Below are 22,856 nucleotides of genomic sequence, written 5' to 3'. Positions count from 1 at the left end.
AAACAAATAACTCTCCCCGTTGTCAAGAAATGTTGTTGAAGGGAAGTAAATTTCAGTAAATACGCCGACGACTCGCCTATTTTATTCTGACACAAGAATAGAAAAACTTCAACAGATTTTTGCTTTACAAACACAAGGTCCAGGGAAACACATTTCATTCATTATACATACACGGAGGGATCATTTGATGTTTACCTCTGACACTTCCGGTTCGCAGAATTGTTATTTCAGGGACTAAATTAACGACTGAAATTGTCGTTTTACTGTTTATCTATCGTATTTCTCAAACACAGGTTAATAACTTGGTGGTTTTAAGAAAAAAATTTTTTTTTCGACCCTTACGAATTTTTTCCTATGCTACTCGATATGCGACCTTTCTTGACAAAGTCGTTTCATAAACATTTTTAATTCACCTAGCTATTGGCGAAAAGACAGCATTTAGCAAAGCGGTTTAGGTCGGTTTATAAAGACAGTAAACTTTTTATAGATGTTGTTATTTTAGCCGCAGGTCGCTTTTACTGGCTTGGTCTTCTCTCTATGACAAACGCAGGTCCTCGGGGCCACAGTCGCTGAAAACAAAAGATTTCACAGCGGGGACGAAGCCTTGAATCAGATGCGTTAAATGAGATTGTCGGCTGTGTCTTCAAGGGCCTTTGTTTATCCACGACACCTGTTTTCAAGGTATTTTATCAAAAATGTAAACCAAAAATTGAGGGCAGACAAAAGAGAACATTTAAACATTGTGGTATGTCAAATTAACCTCATTAATTCTTTAAAAAAAATATAGCAACTAATGGAAAAAGTTAAAACTTGAACAATCCGCTTATCGGCCTAAAATCCTTGTAAAAACAACGAATAAATTGTGTATTATCTGGGGGTTTGTAATAATATTATAACAGATTCATGAGCCAACAGCGATCAGCAAGAGTTTTCTAAACGATAGCCTCTAATGAAAATAAAGGCAACTGAAAAAAATCCAGACCAGCTTTATTTCCCTAACTTCGGCCGTTTTTGTTGCTCAGGTTTGTTTAGTTATCTTTCACGAGGTCAAATAGAACTTTAGCGGTTTGTATATACTATATCGTTTTTAATGTATTTGTGGAAGAGTTATTTAAGATGTAAGCTTCTTAGAGATTACGAAATATTGTCTGAATTCAATTTTCCATTTTTCAAATTTTATTTCAAGCAATATCACTGTCATTCTTTGTTCGCAACTGGCGTATCTACAGAATTTTTGTTGAGTTTTTTTTTTTTTTTTTTTTTTTCATGTTCTTGAAGGTTCGTGGCATTATCAGCTATTCTATGAAGAAGATTCTTTTATTCACCAATGACGAAGAAAAATGTAACTGGGCGAGGGAAAAACGAAATCGGCACAAGCTAGCCGCCTCACCTCTAAGCCTCACAGCACCTTTGCATTCGATTATGTGAGAGTTGGGTTTTTGTTTAACTCTTGATTCGATAAAGAATTGGAATAATGTGAAGTAAAACATTCTGTACATAGTTTGACCAAAAGAAATAAAAAATTAAGAGAGAAATTGAAAGGGCGAGAGGAAAACATCCTAAACCATTACTGAGAAGATGTCTGTTGAAATACATCGACAGGAATTTTTCTAATCAACTAAACGTTTAATTGAATCAGTCAGCGAAACGGAGAGTACGAACTAGGGGGCTTGTAATATTTTTCTTTAATTCAAACTGAAATGTTGAAAAAATATACCTTTAATGGTTTAGAAATGAATATATTTTTTTATTTACTGGTTGTGGCATTAATTCCCTTCAAGGCTGAACGGCAGACGAATAAAGCTTGTTTTTTAATCACAATTTCTAACTTGAAATGAAAAGCTAAAAATCTCTATGGCCTGGTGGCTCTTTAATACAACTACGGTTTCAAGCAGTTTTTGGTTGCAGCCAACAAATTAAACTAATCTTGATAAGTAAAGTATTGTTCTTCTTCAGGAACGGGTCTGAATCGCTCAAACGTGTCGGTAGATTGTTTCGCCTCACAGCAGGCTTCACAGATTTTCCTTTTCTTTTAGTCTAGGAGTTCCTGATTATACTACGTGATACATTCGTTCGCACTTATCATTAAGACAGAAACGCGAGCACAGAATAATTTATCTTACAACAACTTGTTTCTTTCTGTTTCCATGACAAGTTTTACAGGCAAAGCTTTTTAATACTAATGAACTACTACTGGATTTTTCGCCATCCAGAAGAGTTGCAGCGGCCTTCTTTAAAGTGTAAAAGTAATTTGTTTACCCACAACCGTGAAACAGCGAATTTGTTTTTATTCTTCGCTCTGGAAAAAACTTCATGTTCTCAAAAACTCAGTGTGGCGCAAATTTTCACACAAATTCGATACTGAATTTTGTCCTACCTTAAGACTGATCCAACAGATAAAAAGAATCTGCAAACACAAAAGTTTCCGCGTTTCCTTCACGAGTTTAGCTTCAAATTGTCAACGACGCTGTTATTTTTCCGTTTTCCTCAAAATTTCCACTAGCAGGGTTACCGCAAAAGGTATCAATCTTTGAAAGGGAGCCATGTGAATTCAAAGACTACAAAATTAAATTAAAGAGCTCTAATGTCCGTGAAAATAATTAGAAAAGTTGTTTAACCAAGGACATGTTTACCGGTAATCATTATAATTATCAGAGAGGAGTAACTTCTTAAATGAGTTTGTTCAATAAACTTTTGATCTTATCACAATTATACAGCAGTGGCAACTGTATTTATTCTCCAAATATTCCGTTCAAATACATCTGTCTACCTCCATGTGCTTATTTCTTCCGCTCTGTTTTACTTTTGCTTCATGGAGTTTAATGTGAGTGGGTTTTTGTGGTGCATCTTTTAACGTGCCGAAAAGTTTGATTCTTGCACATTATCAATTTTTTTTCTCGTATCCGTTTGTAGCTAAGACCACCCGTACATGCTGACGAAGTATCGATCAGTAAGCATTTACCCAAAGGTCAAAAATGGCCTCCCGATGGGTGAGAAAACTAGCAACACGGGATTTTCTAATCAACAGAAAGCGACTAGAATGTGTTGCAAAAAACCGAAGCAACAATAATACTTTAGGAGGAAAGGAACACTCAAAGCTTTCTGTTATTCAGACCACATTCTAATGTCTTGTTAGACATAGCAATGTTAAAACTCGAGATTTCTTACTAAACGAGTCAGGATTACGTGAATGTAAAAATATTCAACAAAGTATTATCAAACAATGAAGTCGGTGCAGTTTTTCAAAGGGTTTACAAGGAGATCTAGATGAGCAATCCCTAGAAAACGACCCTAATTTCGTTCTGTTGGTTAGAGACGTCATTGTTACATAATGGAGTGACACTAGTATCCTCTAAAAGTCGTTTTGATCAACAACAATGAAGAATTAAATCTGCAGCAGTAATGCAAATAGTGAAAAGGTAAAGCTTGTGTAAAGTCGTCACTTCGAGATCACGTAGACTTTGCTTTTAAAACGGATATTTCTCCTCCGCTACCGTTTGTCTCTTGGTCGAAAACATTCAGCTTGGCCGAAAGTTAGTGTGTAATTTTCTACTGCAGAAAGCCATTCCTTTGAAAAACTTGGTGCGATCCTGATACTGAGTTGGGGTCGGTCTGATAAAAACAAAGTGAACACGTTGGTTAGCAAATTATTCTTGTAAAGACTTTTATCAGTGTGTGTAAACCTATGCTTGAATTTTTCGAGTGACTGTGTGTTTACATTGTAAACGGACGGAAACTTCTTTCATATCTTGTCCACCCACTGTTTACAGAAAAACTGGCGTGGTCATGACTACTAACTCAAAGGAAAAGATCATGAGAAAACGAGATCATCAAAAACGAGAAAAAAAAGTCCAAAACGAGTCCATCAAAACGAGATGCCTTGTTACTACTTGATGATTCTTTAACTTACTGGTAGAATCTCCTTTAGACTCTCGGACGTAAAAGTTTGCTCTAACCATTACACAATCAGTTCAACGGTTGTAAAAGTAAGAAAAATCTTTCAGATGAGTTTTCAGCTTCTACGTGAAACGCGCGTGGATATCACGTCAGACAAGCCACGCGCAACTCGCGCGGGAGTATTTGGAGACTGACCGTATTGTCCAGTAAATGCCAGAGAAACCTTTAAATCATGCAATCACTTAAAATGGAACATTTTAGTACTATCTGATCTTTTTAATGATTAGTTCAATTTGATGTACAATATTTCCTGATTCCATCTTTCCTTGTTTGAGTGAAGTCCAAGAATTCTATAGAATAAATTTTGCACGCGTGGAAGCCATTTCACACCCACGTGGTAGATTGAAAGTCAACAAAATTTCACAGCGGCACGCGATCTTTTCTTCTTTGCCAAGAACATCCCTTCAGCTTGATAGAAAAAAACACTCAAGATTTTCGATATCTTTTGTTTCAATATCATAAAAAAGACAATATAGGCTAATTCCTGTTATGAGTTCTCCCTGAAAGGCCGCCATTATGTCTCGAGCTTTTTTCTTTGGACAAAAAAAAAAAGGAAAGAAAAAGAAAGAGCATTAGTCAGGGTCCTTTTGCTATTATATCAGATTTCTTTGTGAAATGATAACACTACTTGACGCCACTATACGCTGACAAAGCTCATGGATAATTGCCAATCTGTCTCATTGTTGTGGAGCAATAGGAAGCTACGATCCTGTGGTTATTTGAGCCGGAACAAAAACTCTGACTCCACCTTGGCGCTTCGCAATCTTTTCCTTCTGTCAAATTGGTGCCATCTGGGGGATTCGTCCTTTAAATCTCATGCTTTTCCCAGCAGGACTTTCCATGTATTCTTCAAACATATTTTCTCTGAAATTTTCATGTTAAATCTTGTAAACCACACTTAATCGTTGGAAATTTAGATAACTTACCTTTTGTCAGAGACCGTCAAAATGTATGTTTTTTCTTGATATTTTATTTTTGTTCTTTATCTAGTATAGCCGATGATACTTAAACGATTTTCGTGTTTGCTTCTATGCCAATTATATTTTTTCAAGGTGATGTAATTATTAAGAACTGCCTGTTTTGTTCAATTATAATCAAACGAAAATGATTTTCTTCTATCAATTGTAAATCTGACGTACGTCTCGAAAGTAGAAATACAAGAAATATTTCCCGTTTGAACGCTCTGATACAAGAAACTTTGCAATGATGGCATAAAATAAATGAGTGTACTACATCATAATAAAGTGCATGGATATGGCAACTCTTAGTATTCCGAGGGAATATTTTACCTTTTAATAAAAAAAAAAAAAAGATTCCAGAGTTAATAATGAAGAGGGGAAGCGTTGTCGTGACTATTAAGTTTGTAAAAGAAATCTTAAGATGCTGTCATTTTAATGAGACTTGATAAACAGCAGTTTCTAAAGTTAATATTTATTTTCAGGTATTTTTCAAAAGGAAATTTTGGTGTTTTCTAGAATTTTCATATCGACCTCTGTTAGAAGTGAAAGAGATCTGAATACCAATGATTTTTGAAGACAGGAACGTAAGCTTCATGACCTGTTACTTGTCGGTCAGACATGCTGGTAAGTCTTGAAGCATTGCCAAGCCAATTTAATTTTGAGCCACTGAAGTTGTTTAGGTAGAAATATGGAAGTCTCTCAGGATTTTTAGTCGATGCAGGATAAACCGCAAGGTAAACATATCTGGCTGCTATCAAAAGCCAGTGAAGCTATCCTTCATGGGCTAAATAAGAGGATTAAAACAGGCGAGATGATCCCTTATTGAAAGATTAAACGCCGTCTCTTCAATGAAAAATGAAGAACTTAAGAAGGAAGGAAGGAAGACAAGAAGCCACGAATACTTTGAAAAAAACATTTTCTTGTATAGCGCATTCGGAGGGTTAATCCGCTTCTTTCAACATTGACAGCGCTGCCCTCATTCTACTCGGTTGGAAAGTTTTCTAATCGGTCCTTGAACCTCCTGTAGGTTTGTTTACGATGTTTTTCGATGGTTTTGTCCTACAGTGCCTAAGTTTTCCGCCAACACACCAGAAAGAGCAAACCTCTTCCCTGTGGTTAAGTCGTGAGCACGTTTCAATGAGCGAGACTATCAATGTTCGTAGTTTCCTGTTGTGAGAACCACTCCTTTTGCCTAATTGAAAAAATACTGATTCGACTTGTAGCTAAGTTAAGGAGAAAAGGTTCCTTCGAAAACCATAGCGCTGTCGATCAGACTGTTTTTCGCGTATGCAATGCGGTGTAATCCAATTTAATCAAATTCGTCTGTTTGGTAAACTCCCTTTGCAGACCTTAACTCAGGTGCATGTGTGAGCTATTCACTTTATTGCGCTTTTTCACGTATACCAAAGTATACATGCGAACCTCGCTTTTACCTGATTCTCAACTGAAAATTCTTGTTTTTTTCTCGTTCGTTTTCCTTAGTTCCATAGCCATAGCTTTTGCCAGTAATTTAGTGGTAAAGAATCCCAGGATTGTTTTGATTTTTTATTGGTAAAGACTTAGATTTAACATGCATCGAGTCCAAGTGTTTTTTTTAAGGAAGTGCAGACGCCCTTATTTAATTCAAATTTGGCCGTCTGGTACGCGTATGTTGTTAGAAGCCGGCCGTGATATTCTTGACTTTTTAGATCGATCACTGAGTTATTAAGCCGCTTTGTCACGAAGAATATTCCAACTCATTTGCTTTCATTCGCCGGTCAATAAAATTCATTCTTTTTTCAACTTATTCTTTGTGAGTTTATGAAAAAAGAAATCTTAGGCTAGCAATAGTCAATTCCAATAAAATCAGGATTAAAGAAAAAAATTATTGTCCTCAGCTTCCTCTTGCTTAGCAAGAAGTGGACTACATCGATTTTAAAACTGTATTAGAAATTGATGTGTTAGCTGTGTGTTTCGTTGTTACCAAGCTTGTGTTATAGACTTCGCAGACAGTTAGATTCAAAGGACAGCATTAAACTCTTTAAAACACGACGTTACTTCAATATCATTCTAGCATGGCTGAACAAAACTAAAAAGGTGTTTTGAATATCTGTGGTTAAAAGCACTCGCGACACTTTGATAGTTTTAGCTATGATTCGGAACAATATCGGCTTTGGAGTCACACCCTCGTGGAATGATCTATTGTAAATCCGTTCGCTGAGATCGAGTGCTTTTCTCACGCAGGAAAAGATTACTGTACTTAACAAGTGTTAAAAAACAGTTTATGCTCACGGTAATTCCGCAAAGAACGGAACCCTTTAAGGTATTAGGCGTATGGAATTGCGTTCATTATTGTTGCTGTTCTTCTCAGGGCGACATGAAGTAGCTAATACCTGTGTAAAGCTGAGACGCGGTCTTTATCTATAAAACCAGCTTGTCTCATGTACTGTCTGAACTGCTTTTTTGAGAGGTCTCGCTTAAAGAAACAAAAGCTATTGGATTTCAGGATATCCACGCATGTTGTCTGTATTTCAATCGTTCTTGTTTGCCAGAGGTCGCTCAATATGATTTAAAATTCCATTGTGGCTAATTAGACGTTTAAAATGACACTCGACGGCTCTCAAATTTGTGATCCTTTTCTCGACTATGCCTAAAATCTAAACATATCTTGGTAAGCAAGCACTCCAAGTCAATTAAATATGTCGCCAGCAAGCTCTAAACCGTAAAAAGCTATTTAGAATAAACGTTTTCAAATGAGTCCAAGAGGCTTTGCAATCGGCGAAAAAAAAAGCTCTTAAATGATTTCGACTTCTACTCACAATAATTTGGACAGTGAACATTTTTACTGAAGAAAACGTCAAATTGAAATGCTGGGTTTCATGGCAAAAAGAAAAAGGAGAACTTCTCTAAACTAGTTTCTTCAATATCAGAAATGTTAGATTATTATTAATGACCCTGTTTTCGTTCTGTACCACGTCGAAATTTGGGTTACAATGTTTTTCTTTAGCTCTGATTCTGCCATTGCATTACTTAACCCCGAGCCAGGTATATAAAGTTATCATCAGGTACGTCAGGTAATCATCTCTGCTTTGTTCTAAGCGGCTGACCGTAGAAATCGAATTTGGAATAATTTGGAACGAGCCTACTTTTTGAGTAATGATCTTTGCACATCACCTTCTTTAGGGCCTTCTGAGGAGTACTGAAGTGAATTCTAAGCACTTTGAGAGATATTTTACGCCTTGAACTGTTAAGAAATCAGCGATGGAAAGCAAAATGGAAATATCAGTGTATTTTCTATTAAATTTCAGCAGGTTGCAGGCGACTTTGTTGAACTTTGAAATGGGAACCTTGAACTGTTTTATGCCGTTTACCGGCGAGGAATGTTCAGAAAACCTTCTTCCCCAGTCCTTTACATGCGCACACGCATAGTTTCAAGAAATAATCAGTTTACATTTTCTTGAGCAATTTCCAAGAGCGCAAATTTCTGTGCGCCTGTGGAAAAAAAAATATGTTTCTACCCGGCAAGGATTTCTCAAGTTACTTAAAAGAAATTATAAGACCATTGATGTCATCGATTCATGGATTTTTTAAGCACAATTGCGTGGTTAATTCATTGCACGCGAGCACTTAGCTAATCTCGTTGCTGATAGATACAAATTATTTTTGGCATAGTCAACTATCACTGTAGGAAGAATCTTTTTCCGAGCTTGGGGACTGTAGACTAACTCAACCCCTAGAAGGGAAAAATTTTCCATAACTAAAAATATCGTTTGCCAATTGAGACTGGAACAAAGAAGTTATTTTCTTTCCAATAAATTCAACTTGGGATTAAACTGGAGATGCGAAGATAACATTGAATGAGGCACGAGCAATATTTAATGTAAGTGCATTGTTCAACAATTGTTTCGTTTATGATAATAAAGTAATATTTCCCAGTGGACCTGACTTAACCAGAAATTTGTTTGTTATCTACTTCACACTGAGTAAATATACATCGTTATACTCCACTGCAATCAACAACAACAGAGGTTTTTACTACCTAAACTGTTTGGCTATTCCAAGGCTTAAAAAATAAACTGAATAAAGTCATCTCTTGAAATATTCAGCCAAATACACCCCTAAATACCAACAAAAATTAAAAGTTGGAATTCCTAGAGGTTTCATGAAGGATCAGGCAAATCTCAAATGGCCACTCGACGATCTTCAATCGAGAAGTATGTATTTTTTATTTTTTTTATTTTTTAGCCTCTACATGGCCTTGATTTGTTTATCGATCGCTGTCGTTCAGTTTTTTTTTTAATCAACGGCTCATTTGACACTTTATTCATTACTGCAATACCAGCTAGGTAATTTGCAGAATTTAACTCTTCTTTCATACCGCTGAGCCAAAAGGAAGAATCAAGTCTATCAACCATTTACCTGAGATTTGTTGCCAAAAAAAAAAAGTTAAGAGAGCTTTCACAATTTCACTTGTCGGTGTTTCGGCTCAATTGGAAAGTGCAAACTGATCGATGGTAGTTTTGCCTTAGCAAAGCCGATTTTCCTGAGTGTCACATGATCCCTTCTGATCAAGATGTCTCTCAACTTTGTTACTAACTTGTCTTTGGAGAGTCTTTTTTCGGTTCAATATTGATTGAGGAAGACGCTATCTACTTTTACTTAAAAGCTGTACTCAGTTGACTGATAATGAGTGAAAACACCAGAAAATTGACGACAGCGAGTCTCAATTACGGAAGGAATTTCAAGAACATATTCTATCTATCTGATAGCACAGCGACTGTTTTGATTTTCGCCCAAAATTGTTTCTCCGATCAGATGATTCCGATAAGATTTGTAATGACGGAAATTGCCTAATTTCATAGACGCATCTAGGAAGATAACTGCTTTTCCAGTTAGCGGCACGTCTCCGATCATTTTACTATATAAACAGTAATTTCCTCGGTTAAATAACAATGTTTACTAATTTGGCCCTTCATAGCCTCACAAATTCTTGCAGCTTTGCGGTCAAACTTCCTACGGGTTCTTCTTCATTTCCGAGAGGACAGCTTTGTTAAGACTAAATTCTCAGCTCCCAAATTGAATGAGAAGAGTGAAACTGAAATGTACAGCAATAGCCAGGAGAATTTGATGTTGATCTTAACTTGAGTAGCGACAGAGTTTTGATCTTATAGCGGGTTTCCTTTCGAAATGTAGCCTAATGGAGCACAGAGTCAAAACAAGATAACAAGATATTCCAGGTCCTCTATCAAATTTTAACCTTGATAATTTGTAAGGATTTCGTAATAAAGTAAGCGCTTGCAGTAAAAAAATGGATATATGTTATTATTATAACAAACTTCCATGCACTGTTTGTCTTAGAAAACTGGCCCTCTAAATTTGTTCTCGTGTTTAAGATTAATTGTTCCATTTTTGCGGTAATGTAGCGGCTCAGTTCTTTTTAAAAGCCATCTGATATTGGCTGAGTATCAAATATTGCGGAATATGACCGTATGTAAACAGTATACTTTTCCAACTTGTTCATAAAGGGCATTTTTGTTTTAACTAATTATTTATTAAACCCAGTCAGTTGACGGTTCAGAGTTAAGTTCTGATTTTTTATCACAGGTACTGAACCAGCTAGAGTTATGCAACTCTTCTTTACACCCTGACTGGAGACTGTAAAAATAAATTACGCAAACTCGCTTAAATAAACTTCACAGGCACGCTATCAAACGAACGTGAATACCTTTCAGAGATACGACCTGATAAATATCAAAATATAAAATTTCGAGTAGTATTGTCAGTAAGCCAAAATCTTATATACAAACTGCTATGCACTGACGTTTGGTTTATAAGTATTTAACAGGAAAGGAATTTCTGTAGACCGCGGTGTACAAGCGAAAGATTATCCCAGTTCTCGGTAGCTGCTAATCCTTGTCTCATCTTGATATTCTCTAAAGAACTGTTTTTGTTTTGGGATTATCATGACTGCAGATTTTTGTAGTTCCAGCAATGCTTTTGAAGCAAACTTTTAAGGTAAAGCAAAGAAAAATCACCATCGTAGCATTTAATACAACCGCTTGCGGGAAAAATTCCCAGAGACATGTAACGCGAAAGATCTATTTAATTGAAGAATCGTAAGCGATGGAGGTTTAGATTTGTCTCAAATAAAAAATAATAAAAAAAACTCCATAATCAGACAGATTTTTTTTGCTATATATTTTTATTTCTCTTGTTTATCATTTTACAGTACCTTGTAACGTAAATAACGAGTGTGTTTTGAAAATGTCTCCAGTGTGTGGTTGAATTTTTGGTTTTGTTATGTCGCAATTTGCTTATGCATCGACATGTAGACATCTTGCTACAAATATGTTTTCAATCTGGTTCTCTCTTGGTTTTAAGACCTTTTAAGTTGTTCGCTGTTTTGTTTACTTTTTCTTTTGGCAACCCATTATAGATAACTCGTGAACAACCATTTGATCATAAAATATTTTGTCAACTTGACTGGAGTGAGCACCGTGTTGTGGAAGCTAATTATCAGGTGAATAACATCCCATTGCACTAAGGCTCTTAAAAACACTAGTGCCTTGATGACAACCAGTTGGCCGCATACAAAACCGAAATCTCTTTGACTGCCACTACTCCTACACATTAAATATAAACCAGAGACGACGAATAAGAGACAATTTATCTCTGATTTCTGTTTTGAAATATAATGTTGGCTTGGCAATCAGTACAGAAGCGAAAACTTCAATAAATTTGATTTGATTGACATGAATTGCCCAACTGCGACTCGGCTTAAAAATCTAAATAATGGGTTTAATTTCGATAATTCAATTTTTGGTAGATGACGCTTTTTCTGATCGAGATCAGTTTAAATGGCAAGTGCTCGTTGGAGAAAATCGATTTCCTTGACATCAGTGTCTTAAAAGTTATACTTTCAATCTCAAATTTTAGGCCTCTAAAAGAAATGTATTATTTGAACATTTCCAATTGTACCTTAGCTGTTCATTGTCTCTCAGAGGGAACTCCACAGTTCTACTTTTTCAAGCTAACATGACAGTCATCGATCACTGAGGAGACTCTCGATACTAAACTTCAAACCACAAGTTGAAGAGCCGTCGTATTTTGCACCCTTAGCCATAGTTTGTTTGTCAGGGAAGGCCGAGTGTCTTTGGTTTTGCAGCTGTGAAAAACAACGGGGTTGTTCGAACGAACTTTCACCACAAAGTTCGTTGTCAGAAGTCTCTAATTTCTTGTCTTCCCTGTCGCGATCGTTACACGAACTTTCGCTGCTGGTTTTCTCGTTTTGCTCTTCTGTCTCTCCGACGTTATCTTCTCCAAGAGAAATGGGGCAAGTCTCTTCTTCTGGCTGTCTAGCATTTATTATTTGTTTCGGCCTTCGTTTTCGCCTCCAAAATCGCCCCTCTTCAAACATCTCCTCAAATGACGAATCCAGAGTCCAGTAGCAGCCTTTTCCAGGGTCCGATTTGTCGCGGGGAACTTTCACAAAGCACTTGTTCAGCGAAAGATTGTGCCTAATACTATTTTGCCAACCTCTTCTGCTCTGCTGATAGTAAGGAAAGTTCATCATAATAAATTGATAAATCCCGCTTAGTGTAACTTTTTTCTCGGGCGAGCTCTTTATAGCCATGGATATGAGAGCAACGTAAGAGTATGGTGGTTTGGGGAGCATTTCTGCGCAGCCATAAAACCCAAATCCTGAACCATAACTCGAGTAGCAGCAACTTGAATTGTAATAGCAACAAGAACACAGGCCTTCGATCCCTTGTTGTCGAAATCTCTGCGTTGGTAGAGAGAGCTGTGTGTACGGAGAAAATCTCATTGTGGCGAACGTACTATACATGTTGAATTGTGGCCGATAAGCGATGGGCAAACCGCTTATAAAGCCTGTGTTGGCAGTCAACGTAACGCCAATGCTCTCTGTGGTATTCTCAGCCAACTTCAAAGCGGATATGGGTCTGGGAACGCCTTGGACCACCCAAGCTTGGATTGATTGTCTTCGGACTGGTTTCTCACTGTTTGTTTACAGTACAAGTTTAAGTGTTTTCAAGACCACACAGCAAAGTATGACTATTGTTTTAAACATGGACGGCAGTTTGAGCTTGGATTAGCGAATTTCTGATTATTTTACTCGAATTCCAGCAACTGATGGTGCTTAGAGTTTCATTTCAAAAGGAAGGAGTTAGATAAAACAAATAACTGACATGCGATAACCCTCGACGTTCCGAACAGAAAAGACGAAACTAATGCGCGTTTGGGAGCGATCATCTGTTCGATCGAAAATCCATTGCTCCATTATCTGTCGCCTGCAGATGGATAAATATTTACACGGGAAGTTTGTTTTAAGTCATTTGTAAGCATTTAAAGTCTTTGTTTAGTTTGGCGCCATCAAAAATGTAAACTATAATAAATCTTCTTAGGGCAATCACCATATCTATGTCCAACCGTGTGAAGATTTTAACATTTTTATTACGCAACAAAATACCACAATCTTTTTTTCCTGCAATTGTCTTTTTCGCTCTGGTCAGATTCTTTCAGTAGAAATGAGAAGTAAGGAAATGAAATCGTCAATTAAATTAGCCCAATTTACCATACAGTGATCTGTCTGATAGCATCTGTGGCCGTACGTGGCGCCGCGAAGTATGCTAAAATAGAGACATTTTAAGATGGTCACAAAGGTTCAGGCCTATGTTAGATGAGATTAGAATATTGCTATTTGTATGAGTTTAGGATCTTATTTAAGCTTTGATTATGATCCTGATAAGTCGGAAGTGAATATAGCTTCTCAAGGCGAGCTGAGTGTAGATTGCCAATGTTCTGGTTCTCGTCTTTCAAAAGATTTTTTGCCTGTTATTTGGTAGTCAGGTCTTACAAAAAAATAACATGACGTTTGTTTTTTCAACCGGATTGGATTGAAAACCGAAGAAAAGAGGACCGCGAGAGCGTGGTTGAGTTAAAAAAATCGCCTTCGCTGAAAAGTAAAAACGCGCCGGTGCAAGTCTTCAATAAACACGTTACGAAATCTTGCCTCGGATCTGAAGAAACACAAAATTGAAAAGCTCATAATTATTCATTTCTGTCGAGTTGAACAGCTTTTTCGTGCCGATAATTTAGAAATTTGTTTTCATAAACTCGATTTTCTTTTTCGAGGTCACGGAAAAACGCGACCTTTTCAAAGTCAAGTGTTTTAATTAAACAATAAATAAACTGTCGGCAACTTTGGTTTGTGTTCGGTGAGGACAGCTTTTATTGAGCTTAACAGATCGGAGGACTTCAAACGACCTTTTTGCGCCATAAATAGGATTGATTGGATCTGGTGAAGAATAATTAATTGTAAGAGAGTGAGCAATGATCGTTGAGTTTGTTTTGATTTCTTAATGTCTTCAAAACGTGTTTGAACGTGTGAAAGATGATCTACCGCTTGACACCTTTTTCTACGGGCGAGTGACTTGACACTTCAATTATAAGAGGAAGAAATTGTTCTCTCTAAATTTCCGCAGTTGTATTTCTCCATTAATTCGTTACTCAAATTTTGTGATCTTTTGTGCAAATTTTAATAATCCTGTAATAAATTTTTCAATTAATGGGTGCACTTAGCTGAATCTTAATATTGTTTGAGAATTAAGGCCACCAGAAGTATCCTCAGAAAGGCCCATCTCGTGTGCTGCACACCAAGAAACGGCCCTTTTTTTGGCCTCTTCCAGGCCCTCAGTTAGTGCGGGCGAGTTAAACAACGAGTAAATTACAACCAGCGAAATCAGGGAAACGACTGCGGTTTTTGTCTTTGCTTGATCCCAGCATTTTCCTCGAACCCGTTTTTCCGCTCGTCTAATTGACCGATAACCTGGCACACGCTGTCCCCTTCGAGTTACATGAGTGTAGAAAAAGAGAAAACACTGGGAGAGACTTGCGAAGCTCGTGCGTTAATCCACGCGATTCTGTCGGAATTCACTCTCTTTCCTCATGCGCCTCGCGATCGGGCCGTTGGTAAAAAAGGGCACGTTCCCAGTTGCAGTCCATTCATACCTTTTTATAGAGTAAGGGAGAGGAAAATGATACCTTTATCTTGAAATGGCTGACATGAAAAATCGTTGTGTCGTCCTCAAGCTGAAACAGAGCGATACCAAGGCTATCGTCGCTCCGACGAAGGGCTAACGCTCGAAACAGCTTTTGAAATCGTTACGGTGGCCAATTTTCCATTTCAACTTTGTTGATATATCCAGATTATAAAGGAGGTAAGTATTGTTTTTTACGCACGTTCGGAGGCTGTGCATACGCAATGCCAGCCTCCTGTGCATCTAAGAAGAGAAAGAATGGCTATACTGTACAACACTGAGAACGATCAACAAGTTTTTGGTAAAGAGAAGTTCTTTTGTGACCAACATCTGCTCAGTTGAAGGCTGCCACTCACTTTTTGGAATTTCCAAGACCTGACGCTTAGGGCGTCCGCTGTAGTTAACTTGCATTTTTAGTTCTTGGCTCACTTTCTTGTCCCCACTCGGCAAGAAATTCCTATCTTTATCCACGTGTTTTTGGCTTGGTCTGTCTTTCTCCTGATGCGGAAAGGACAAACTATCAGCGAGCCCCCATCACGATCATTAAATCTCAATTACAACAGTTTGTAACATGGACTACATACCCTCTAAAAGGTTTCACTTTGACACGTTTTTCTAATCGGTTATCCTCAAGAGATTATAAACTGATCTCTTGGTTTTTCTGCAGTTCTTCACTTCTTGGTGGCTGATCTCGAGGCAGCGTTCCAATGTTATCAACTCAGCGCCTATCACAGGCCACTTGGAAAAGGAATACATCGGTAGGCGGGAAAGAAATGGCTAAAGGCTTATTAGGGGATGCGGAAGTCAGGGAAAGGGTAGAAACATGGAAAAAACTGAGTTTGACGGAAAACAAAATTATCTATAAAGTTAGGAAAAAGAGAAATGTTAAATAGGAAAGATGAAAAATTGTGGTCCATGATCTTTTACTCTGTCTACTTTTGCTCAACTGCTTGGTCAACCCTGCCTTAGCCGTTTTGCCAGTTTGGCCACCAGTGGCAGATTTGCCAGTTTGGCCACCAGTGGTAGATTTGCCAGTTTGGCTACTAGTGGCAGATTTGCCATTTAGGCCACTAGTGGCAAATTTGCCATTTTGGCCATTACTGCCCCATTTGCCATTTTAGCCACAATTGGCGCATTTGCCATTCTGGTCACTAGTGGCCGATTTTCCATTTTGGCCACTAATTGCCGATGCAAAATTTTGGCCACTAGTGGCCAATTTCCTATTTTGGCTACATATGGCTGATCTGCTATTCTGGCCACTAGTGGCCGACTTTCCATTTTTGCCACTGTGTGTCCGATCTGCGTTTTGGCCACTGGTGACTGATTTGCGTTTTGGCCACTCATGAGTGGTCGATGTGCCATTTTGGTCATGTACCATTTTGGCCACAAGTAGCAAATTCGCCATTTTAGCCACTAGTAACCGAATGTCATTTTAGGCACCGCTAGCCGATCTGATTTTTGGCCACTAGTGGCCGATTTTCCATTTGGGCCACAAATGGCCGATTTGCCATTTTAGCCACTAAGGGCAGATTCGCCATTTTGGCCACCAGTGAACGATTTGCCATATATTATTGGTCATCAGTGGCAGATTTAAAATTTTGGCCACTGGTGGCAGATTTCCCACTGTGGCCTCTTGGGGACAATTTACCACTTTCGCCACTAGTGGCCGATGTGCCATTTTGGCCACTCGTGGCCGAGTTTCCATTAATATTTGGGCCATTAATGGCATCTTTGCCTTTTTGGCCACTAAGGGCAGATTCACCATTTTAACCACTAGTGACCGATTTGGTTATATATTATTAGCCATTAGTGGCGGGTTTGAAAGTTGCCACTTTGACAATTTGCCACTTTGGCCACTAGTGGCCGATGTGCCATTTTGGCCACTAGTGACCAATGTGCCCTTTTAGCCACTAGTGGCAGATTTCCAATTTTGGCCACTAGTGGTATATTTGTCATTTTGGCCAGTACTGGCCGATTTTCCAATTTGGCGAGTAGTAGCCGATTTGCCATTTTGGCCACTAGTGGCCGATACGCCAGTTTGGCCATTAGTGACAGATTTCGATTTGGCCCACTGGTGGCAGATTCGTCATATTGGCCACTAGTGGCCAAAGTCTCACTTTGGCCGCTATTCCCCGATTTGCGATTTTCGCCACAAGTGGCCAATTTGCCACCTTGGCCACATGTGGCCGACTTGCGATTTTGGCCACAAGTTGCAGATTTGCCATGTTGGCCACTAATAGCAGATTTGATATTTTGGCCACTAGTTTGGACGATTTGCCATTTTTGGCCACTAGTGGCACATTGCAATTTTGACCACTAGTAGCCGATATGTTATATTGGCCACTAATATTAAATTTGCAAATTTGGCCACTAGTGGCAGATTTGCCATTTTGTCCACTAGTGGCAGATTTGCCATTTTTTCCACCAGTGGCAGATTTGAGATCTTGTCCAGTAGTGGAAGATTTTCCATTTTGTCCAGTAGTAGCAGATTTGCCATTTTGTCCAGTAGTGGCAGATTTTCCATTTTGTTTGTTAGTGGCAAACTTGCTAATTTATGCAGTAGTGACAGATTTGCCATTTTTTTTCACTAGTGGAAGATTTGCGATTTGCCAACTTGGCAGTAGTGGACGATATGCCATTTAGGCTACTATAGTGTTTTCGTGAAATTAGCAGCCTCCACGAGAAGTCGTTTGCTCAAGTTTTCTTTATTTAAAATATATTCTTTTTACCGGAAAAAATCTTAAACGAAATGAATAAGTACTGATACCTGAAATTAACCGGAAAGAATTGTCTCAAGGAGAAAGTCAAAAAAGTAAACAAGTGAGCTAAATAATTAAACTCAACCCGGATTTACTTAATAAGGCGGAGTCCGTTCGATTCGCTACCAATACCTTTTTTAGTACCTCAACATAATATAGAAGACTATCCCATTGAATGCATAATTAGTTGATTATATATGTGTTGGCTCTTAAGAGATAAAAAAAATAAAAAATGAAAAAAAAGAGAATAAAACGTGAGCGAATGACTTGTCGTGGAGGTTGTTGATTTCACGAAAACAATATGGCGTCGGGTGTCGATCGATTTCTAAATTAATATAAAGTGTTCTGATCTTTGGCAAGTTAAAAATGATAAAGCTAAGCGACAACTCGTAAACACAGATTTTTTATACTGTTTCGGCTATGTAGAAGTAGATTCATCAGAGTCAAGTTAGTAGAAGCGGACTTAGTATGAAAGCTAGTGTGAAAGTTGTTTGGTTGCGAATGGATCTTCGCCCTGATCGATCGCATCGTGAAATGATCGCTCAAGATATACTCTAAAGTGCTACAGAAATTTTCTTTAAAAAATCGTTTTGGCTTTTTACTAAGTTTCATTGATGTTTTCTGTTGATCATTTCCAGTGGTAGCGATCGGACTTCGTCATGGTAACGATAAGACTGTAGTAGGTAGCGATGAGACTGTGGTTGGTAGCGAGGAGACTGTGGTTGGTAGCGAGGAGACTGTGGTTGGTAGCGATGAGACTGTGGTTGGTAGCGATCAGACTGTGGTTGGTAGCGATGAGACTGTGGTTGGTAGCCTGGTAGCGAAAGTACTTGGTAGCGACCGGACCGTAATTCGTGGCCGATGTGCCATTTTGGCCAGTAGTGGTTGATTTGCGATTCTGGCTACTAGTGGCAGATTTGCCATTTTGGCCAGTAGTGGCCGATTTTCCACTTTGGCCACTAGTGGCCGATTTGCTATGTTGGCCACTAGTGGCAGATTATAAAGTTTGGCCACTAGTGGCCAATTTGCCATTTTTGCCACAAGTGATCGATCTGCCATTTTGGCCACTACTAGCCGATTTTCCATTTTGGCCACTGGTGGTCGATGTGCCATTTTGGCTGGTAGTGGCCGATTTGTGATTTTTGCCACTGGTGGGGGTGTGGACAAAACCTGGCCTAGGTCATGGCCTACCCTGTGGCCTACCCTATGGCCTACCCTGTGGCCTACCCTGTGGCCTACCCTGTGGCCTACTCTGTGGCCTACCCTGTGTCCTACCCTGTGGCCTACCCTATGGCCTACCGGTGGTGAGATTTTTAAAAGGATAGCATTGCTGGAAACCTTTCAACGTTTTCCTGAGTACTGTCTTACCAACGACTTTCTTCTGCTGTTTTGGCGGCCACATCCGATCAAAATTTTTTAACCTTCTGATAGAATAAGGAAATCGAGGAACAGAAGCCGGTTAAACGCAACTTTTGGGCAAACATCATCATATCAGCTCTCCTTTCAAATTAGTGCAATACTGGCCCTTTCTTTGGAAAAGCAAGTAAAGTTGCGAAATGTTTACGACGGCGATGCGTGCGTGTCCCGGGGTGCTCGTTGCAAATTCAATACTCTACAGCACTTGAGGGCACTTGAAAAATTGGCTTGGCACGTAATTTTTGCGTTTTCTTACCTGGATATGTATGCTCTCCAATATAACGCCGTTCATTACATTTTTACACCAGCACTCCACTATATGTTACCAACTGACAGCCTGCATCATAAAGCCGCCGTTTTGTTTATCCTCTGCGACCACGCAATATTGGCCCCTCCTCTCCCCTCCCCCTTAACCTACCGTTATGGTTGAGTGCTGTGATATTTGCAGTGTTTCGTTCCCTCGGACGTTGAAAATCGTGTTAGCGACCTCTTAGTATACCTTTTTCAGAGACAGATAATGGTACACCAGCGTAATCGTTCGACTCTTACTGAAATTATTTTTATGTTCTTAAAAATCTGACCACCGGTAGGCCATAGGGTGCGCCACAGGGTAGGCCACGGGGTAGGCCACGCCACAGGGTAGGCCACAGGGTAGGCCACAGGGTAGGCCATGGCCTAGGCCAGGTTTTGTCCACACCCCACTTGTGGCCGATTTGCCATTTTGGCTAGTAGTGGCCGATTTTTCATTTTGGTCACTGTTGGCTGATTTTCGATTTTGGCCGCTGGTGGCCGATTTGCGATTTTGGCTTCTAGTGGCCGATTTTCCCTTTTGACTAATATTCCAAGTTTGTTTTGTTCGGCGGATGAACCAAGAGAAATTCAGCGAAAGTACGCATTCCTTTTCCTTTCAGGCTCTTTCAGTATGGAAATTTCGTTAGACACTGGTTGTAATTCTCTAATTGTGTGAATTAGAGCACAGAGCTTTTAAAAATATAGCTTTATTTATGAGGAACCGGACCCCAGGCGTTTATCCGACCTACATACGCGGTTTGCCCTGGGGCCTGTTGACAGTTTTTCAGAGAGAGTATATTTTGTGTAGGGTTACATGACAGATGTTTAGGCAGTGACATTATGGCGGCTCTTTCGAGGTGTACGGTGAGAAGCTTGAAGACAAAACGTTGCTTGATCTCGAGTTTAGGAGGTTCACATTTACCAAAACGCTCTCGAGAGGTTACGTTAGTGCTATCCCTGGGAAGGTGTGTGTCTCCTTTCTTCTACGATTGTTGATATTAGCGAAATGGGGCGATGATGCTGGATTATGTAATCACTGGGGTGTGTAGGACAAGATGCACATTTCATTTCGTGTGTTCTTTAAATTCCGTCTCTGTTATATCTCGAAATTTTCTGGCCTCGTAGACCCTTCGTATTGAGTTTACGTGGCTTAATTATAGGCAATCCCCATTCTGGTAATTCTCATCTTAGGGAGATATCTTACATAGGCTTACTAGAAGCACGAGCCTAGATTAATTGTGACCGAAAATTTCTTAAATTTTGCCTGATGGTAGAAGTTTTGTTTGGGAAGATAATGTTTTATTTATAGCTAATACCCACCCCACTTCTGTTGTTATCTGGATATTTCCTTTAGGTCTGACTATATTTCTCAAGTTTGTTGAATTTCTTTTTTGTACGACTTAACTTCTAACATGTTGTTTGGCGTTCTCTTGCAGCCTACAAGTGGCACAAAGGACATATTGTAGCCCCGTTAAGGAAACGTCTGAGGAAGATTTAAAAAACAGACCAATACGTTTTTCTACCTCGAGAGCACGGAGTATGACAGTTGGTCAAACGCTGGGAGAAAGAAAAAAGAGCACATCTATGGTCACGGTCTATGTGAGTCTCACAATCATGGTCATATTGACTTACATTATTTTCTTCTTGCCACCCAATAAACAAGATGAAGAAGCATTGGATATTCTAAATTCCAGCATGGTGGCAAATGAGCAGGACAAAGGACAATGATGTGGGAGGACACCTGTTTCAAAAAGTGTTCTTTTGGCTCTGGAAATATATATTTGGCATATAAATTCACTTTCTGAGAATTCCATTCCAATGTTTCTTTTTCAGATGGTCTGGAAAGGAAGTCATTATTAACCCTTACCAGACTTGAAATGTTGCTATGGATCATGTAAGCCAGCAGGACGTTTGAGAATTTATATAATTTGGAACAATAGACAAATTTGAAATTTGTTGTTTAAGGAAGAAGTTTTCTTGTCTCTCACAACTGATGTAATTAATACATTTTGTGGTTAGCCAGTGTTGAGGATTTAGTTTTACATTTGTGTGCCACTTCTAGGTGATGGTTGTCTGAATTTTCTCTATCTGTGTTGATCAGCTAAAGAAAGGCTTACTGAAAGAAACCAAACACACCTGAGTGGGCTGGATGGTTCAAGCTCAGATTTCATAGTGATTAAAAATGTGCTATCAAACCTGGTTTAACCCTGAAACTTCCAGAAGTGTTTAACATGTAACTTCTCCCCTTAATATCCTTACATTATCCTACAGATAGGTTATGAGAATACTCACACTTATCAGGTAGAAGTTGTTTTCTTGATCTAACAACAAATTCTCGCAACTAATCTACAAGAAATGTGCAGTGGCTAGAGAGGAGAATGAAATATCAGATCTTGAGACTTGTAGGGTTAACTCACCAAGAAAATAATAATATTCCACTCCTAATTTAATAAAATAACAAAGCGGTATAGTTACTAAAGTTAAATTTTTACTGAAAGGACTTAAAACTTTGCATTCCCACTCTTGTAAAATTGTTAACAGTACATCAAATATGATTTTCTGATGAACTGTAGACAATCCTATTTGAAACCCTAGGCTCTAATTTTGTCTTTTATAATTTGTTCTTCAGATGAATTTGAAAACATTGTTCTAGCATTGTTCTTTCAGTTATAAGATTGTTTTCCAGAACACAATTATGTATGCAGAACAGAAACATCTTAAAAGATATTACTGAACCCTTTCGCTACCAGAAGCAATTAACTTATAACTTCTCCCAAAATTCTTAACATGTTAGCAATTAAACAGGTAAAGAGAATGCTCAAACTTATCGGGTAGAGGTTGTTGTCTTGATCTGACCTCAAATTCCTGTAACTAATTTGCAAGGAAATGTGTAGCAGGTAGAGGGAAGAATTAACAAGCAGATTGTGGGAGGGTAAATTGAGGTGAAGATGTTACTGTAATTGATTGGATAACTTTTCCTTTTGCAAGCTAGGTTGAGTCAGAAAAAAGCGGAAGCAAATCAATAAGACACACAAAAAAAATGAGTGATTAAATGAAGAATGAACAAAGTTATTTGACGCATTAAGATGTCAGTGTTAAGCATGGCAGTTTATTTGGAGGCAACCTCCTAGATTTGGGTTATTTCACAAGGATTTACAACAGGAGCCAAAATGAAACTGATGGGTAGTGCTGGATTTTTACTGAATGCAGGGTCTGAATTAAAATGTGTAACGAGATTAGAATTTACTGCTAATAACAACAATTGACTTTTTTGTACACAACTCAATTATGTATGAATATTTTAATCATCCTCTGATGACAGTGTGTGTTGCAATTTTGAATTACATGTTTAATGCTCAATTATTATTGTTCATTTCCATAGAGGCTTTTGAGCTTTTCAAAGTTGTTCTGAACATATATTTTTTCAAGCTAGAACC

At 38.5% G+C, this 22,856-nt stretch overlaps 2 protein-coding genes and 1 long non-coding RNA gene across 4 annotated transcripts; 2 read left to right on the top strand and 1 right to left on the bottom strand.

Annotated features, from left to right (window-relative positions):
• The first annotated feature begins 462 nt into the window (after positions 1-462).
• On the top strand, positions 463-1,752 carry LOC148722681 (uncharacterized). Its single transcript, XR_015992350.1, has 2 exons — positions 463-681; positions 1,279-1,752. It is a non-coding gene; the product is annotated as an uncharacterized LOC148722681 (long non-coding RNA).
• A 9,326-nt stretch (positions 1,753-11,078) lies between these two features.
• On the bottom strand, positions 11,079-13,148 carry LOC111322550 (uncharacterized). Its single transcript, XM_022925664.2, has one exon. It carries the CDS (start codon positions 12,739-12,741, stop codon positions 11,938-11,940), a length of 804 nt encoding a protein of 267 aa, XP_022781399.1. The 5' UTR covers positions 12,742-13,148; the 3' UTR covers positions 11,079-11,937.
• Positions 13,149-20,225: 7,077 nt separating this feature from the next.
• LOC111322519 (uncharacterized) lies at positions 20,226-22,779 on the top strand. Of its 2 annotated transcripts, XM_022925626.2 has the most exons (3): positions 20,226-20,384; positions 20,856-21,018; positions 21,253-22,779. In XM_022925626.2, the coding sequence occupies exons 1-3, from the start codon at positions 20,260-20,262 to the stop codon at positions 21,277-21,279; spliced, it is 315 nt and encodes a 104-aa protein (XP_022781361.1). In that variant the 5' UTR covers positions 20,226-20,259; the 3' UTR covers positions 21,280-22,779. The 2 variants fall into 2 exon arrangements, with proteins under 2 accessions (XP_022781361.1, XP_088591690.1); XM_088735564.1 differs by having other exon boundaries at positions 20,856-22,779.
• Positions 22,780-22,856: the final 77 nt, after the last annotated feature.

This window comes from Stylophora pistillata, chromosome 10 (genome assembly GCF_964205215.1).
Source record: "Stylophora pistillata chromosome 10, jaStyPist1.2, whole genome shotgun sequence".
Classification (NCBI taxonomy): Eukaryota; Metazoa; Cnidaria; class Anthozoa; order Scleractinia; family Pocilloporidae; genus Stylophora; species Stylophora pistillata.
Note: the sequence above shows the minus strand (reverse complement) of the source record. Positions and strands in the feature narration are given on the sequence as shown.

What these genes read in the sequence shown, in the direction of transcription:
- LOC111322550 (XM_022925664.2), bottom strand. Translation starts at nt 12,741, where the DNA reads ATGTATAGTACGTTCGCCACAATGAGATTTTCTCCGTACACACAGCTC.
- LOC111322519 (XM_088735564.1), top strand. Translation starts at nt 20,260, where the DNA reads ATGGCGGCTCTTTCGAGGTGTACGGTGAGAAGCTTGAAGACAAAACGT. An exon ending in TTAGTGCTATCCCTGGGAAG is followed by an intron (nt 20,385 to 20,855) that starts GTGTGTGTCTCC and finishes GTTCTCTTGCAG; the next exon opens with CCTACAAGTGGCACAAAGGA.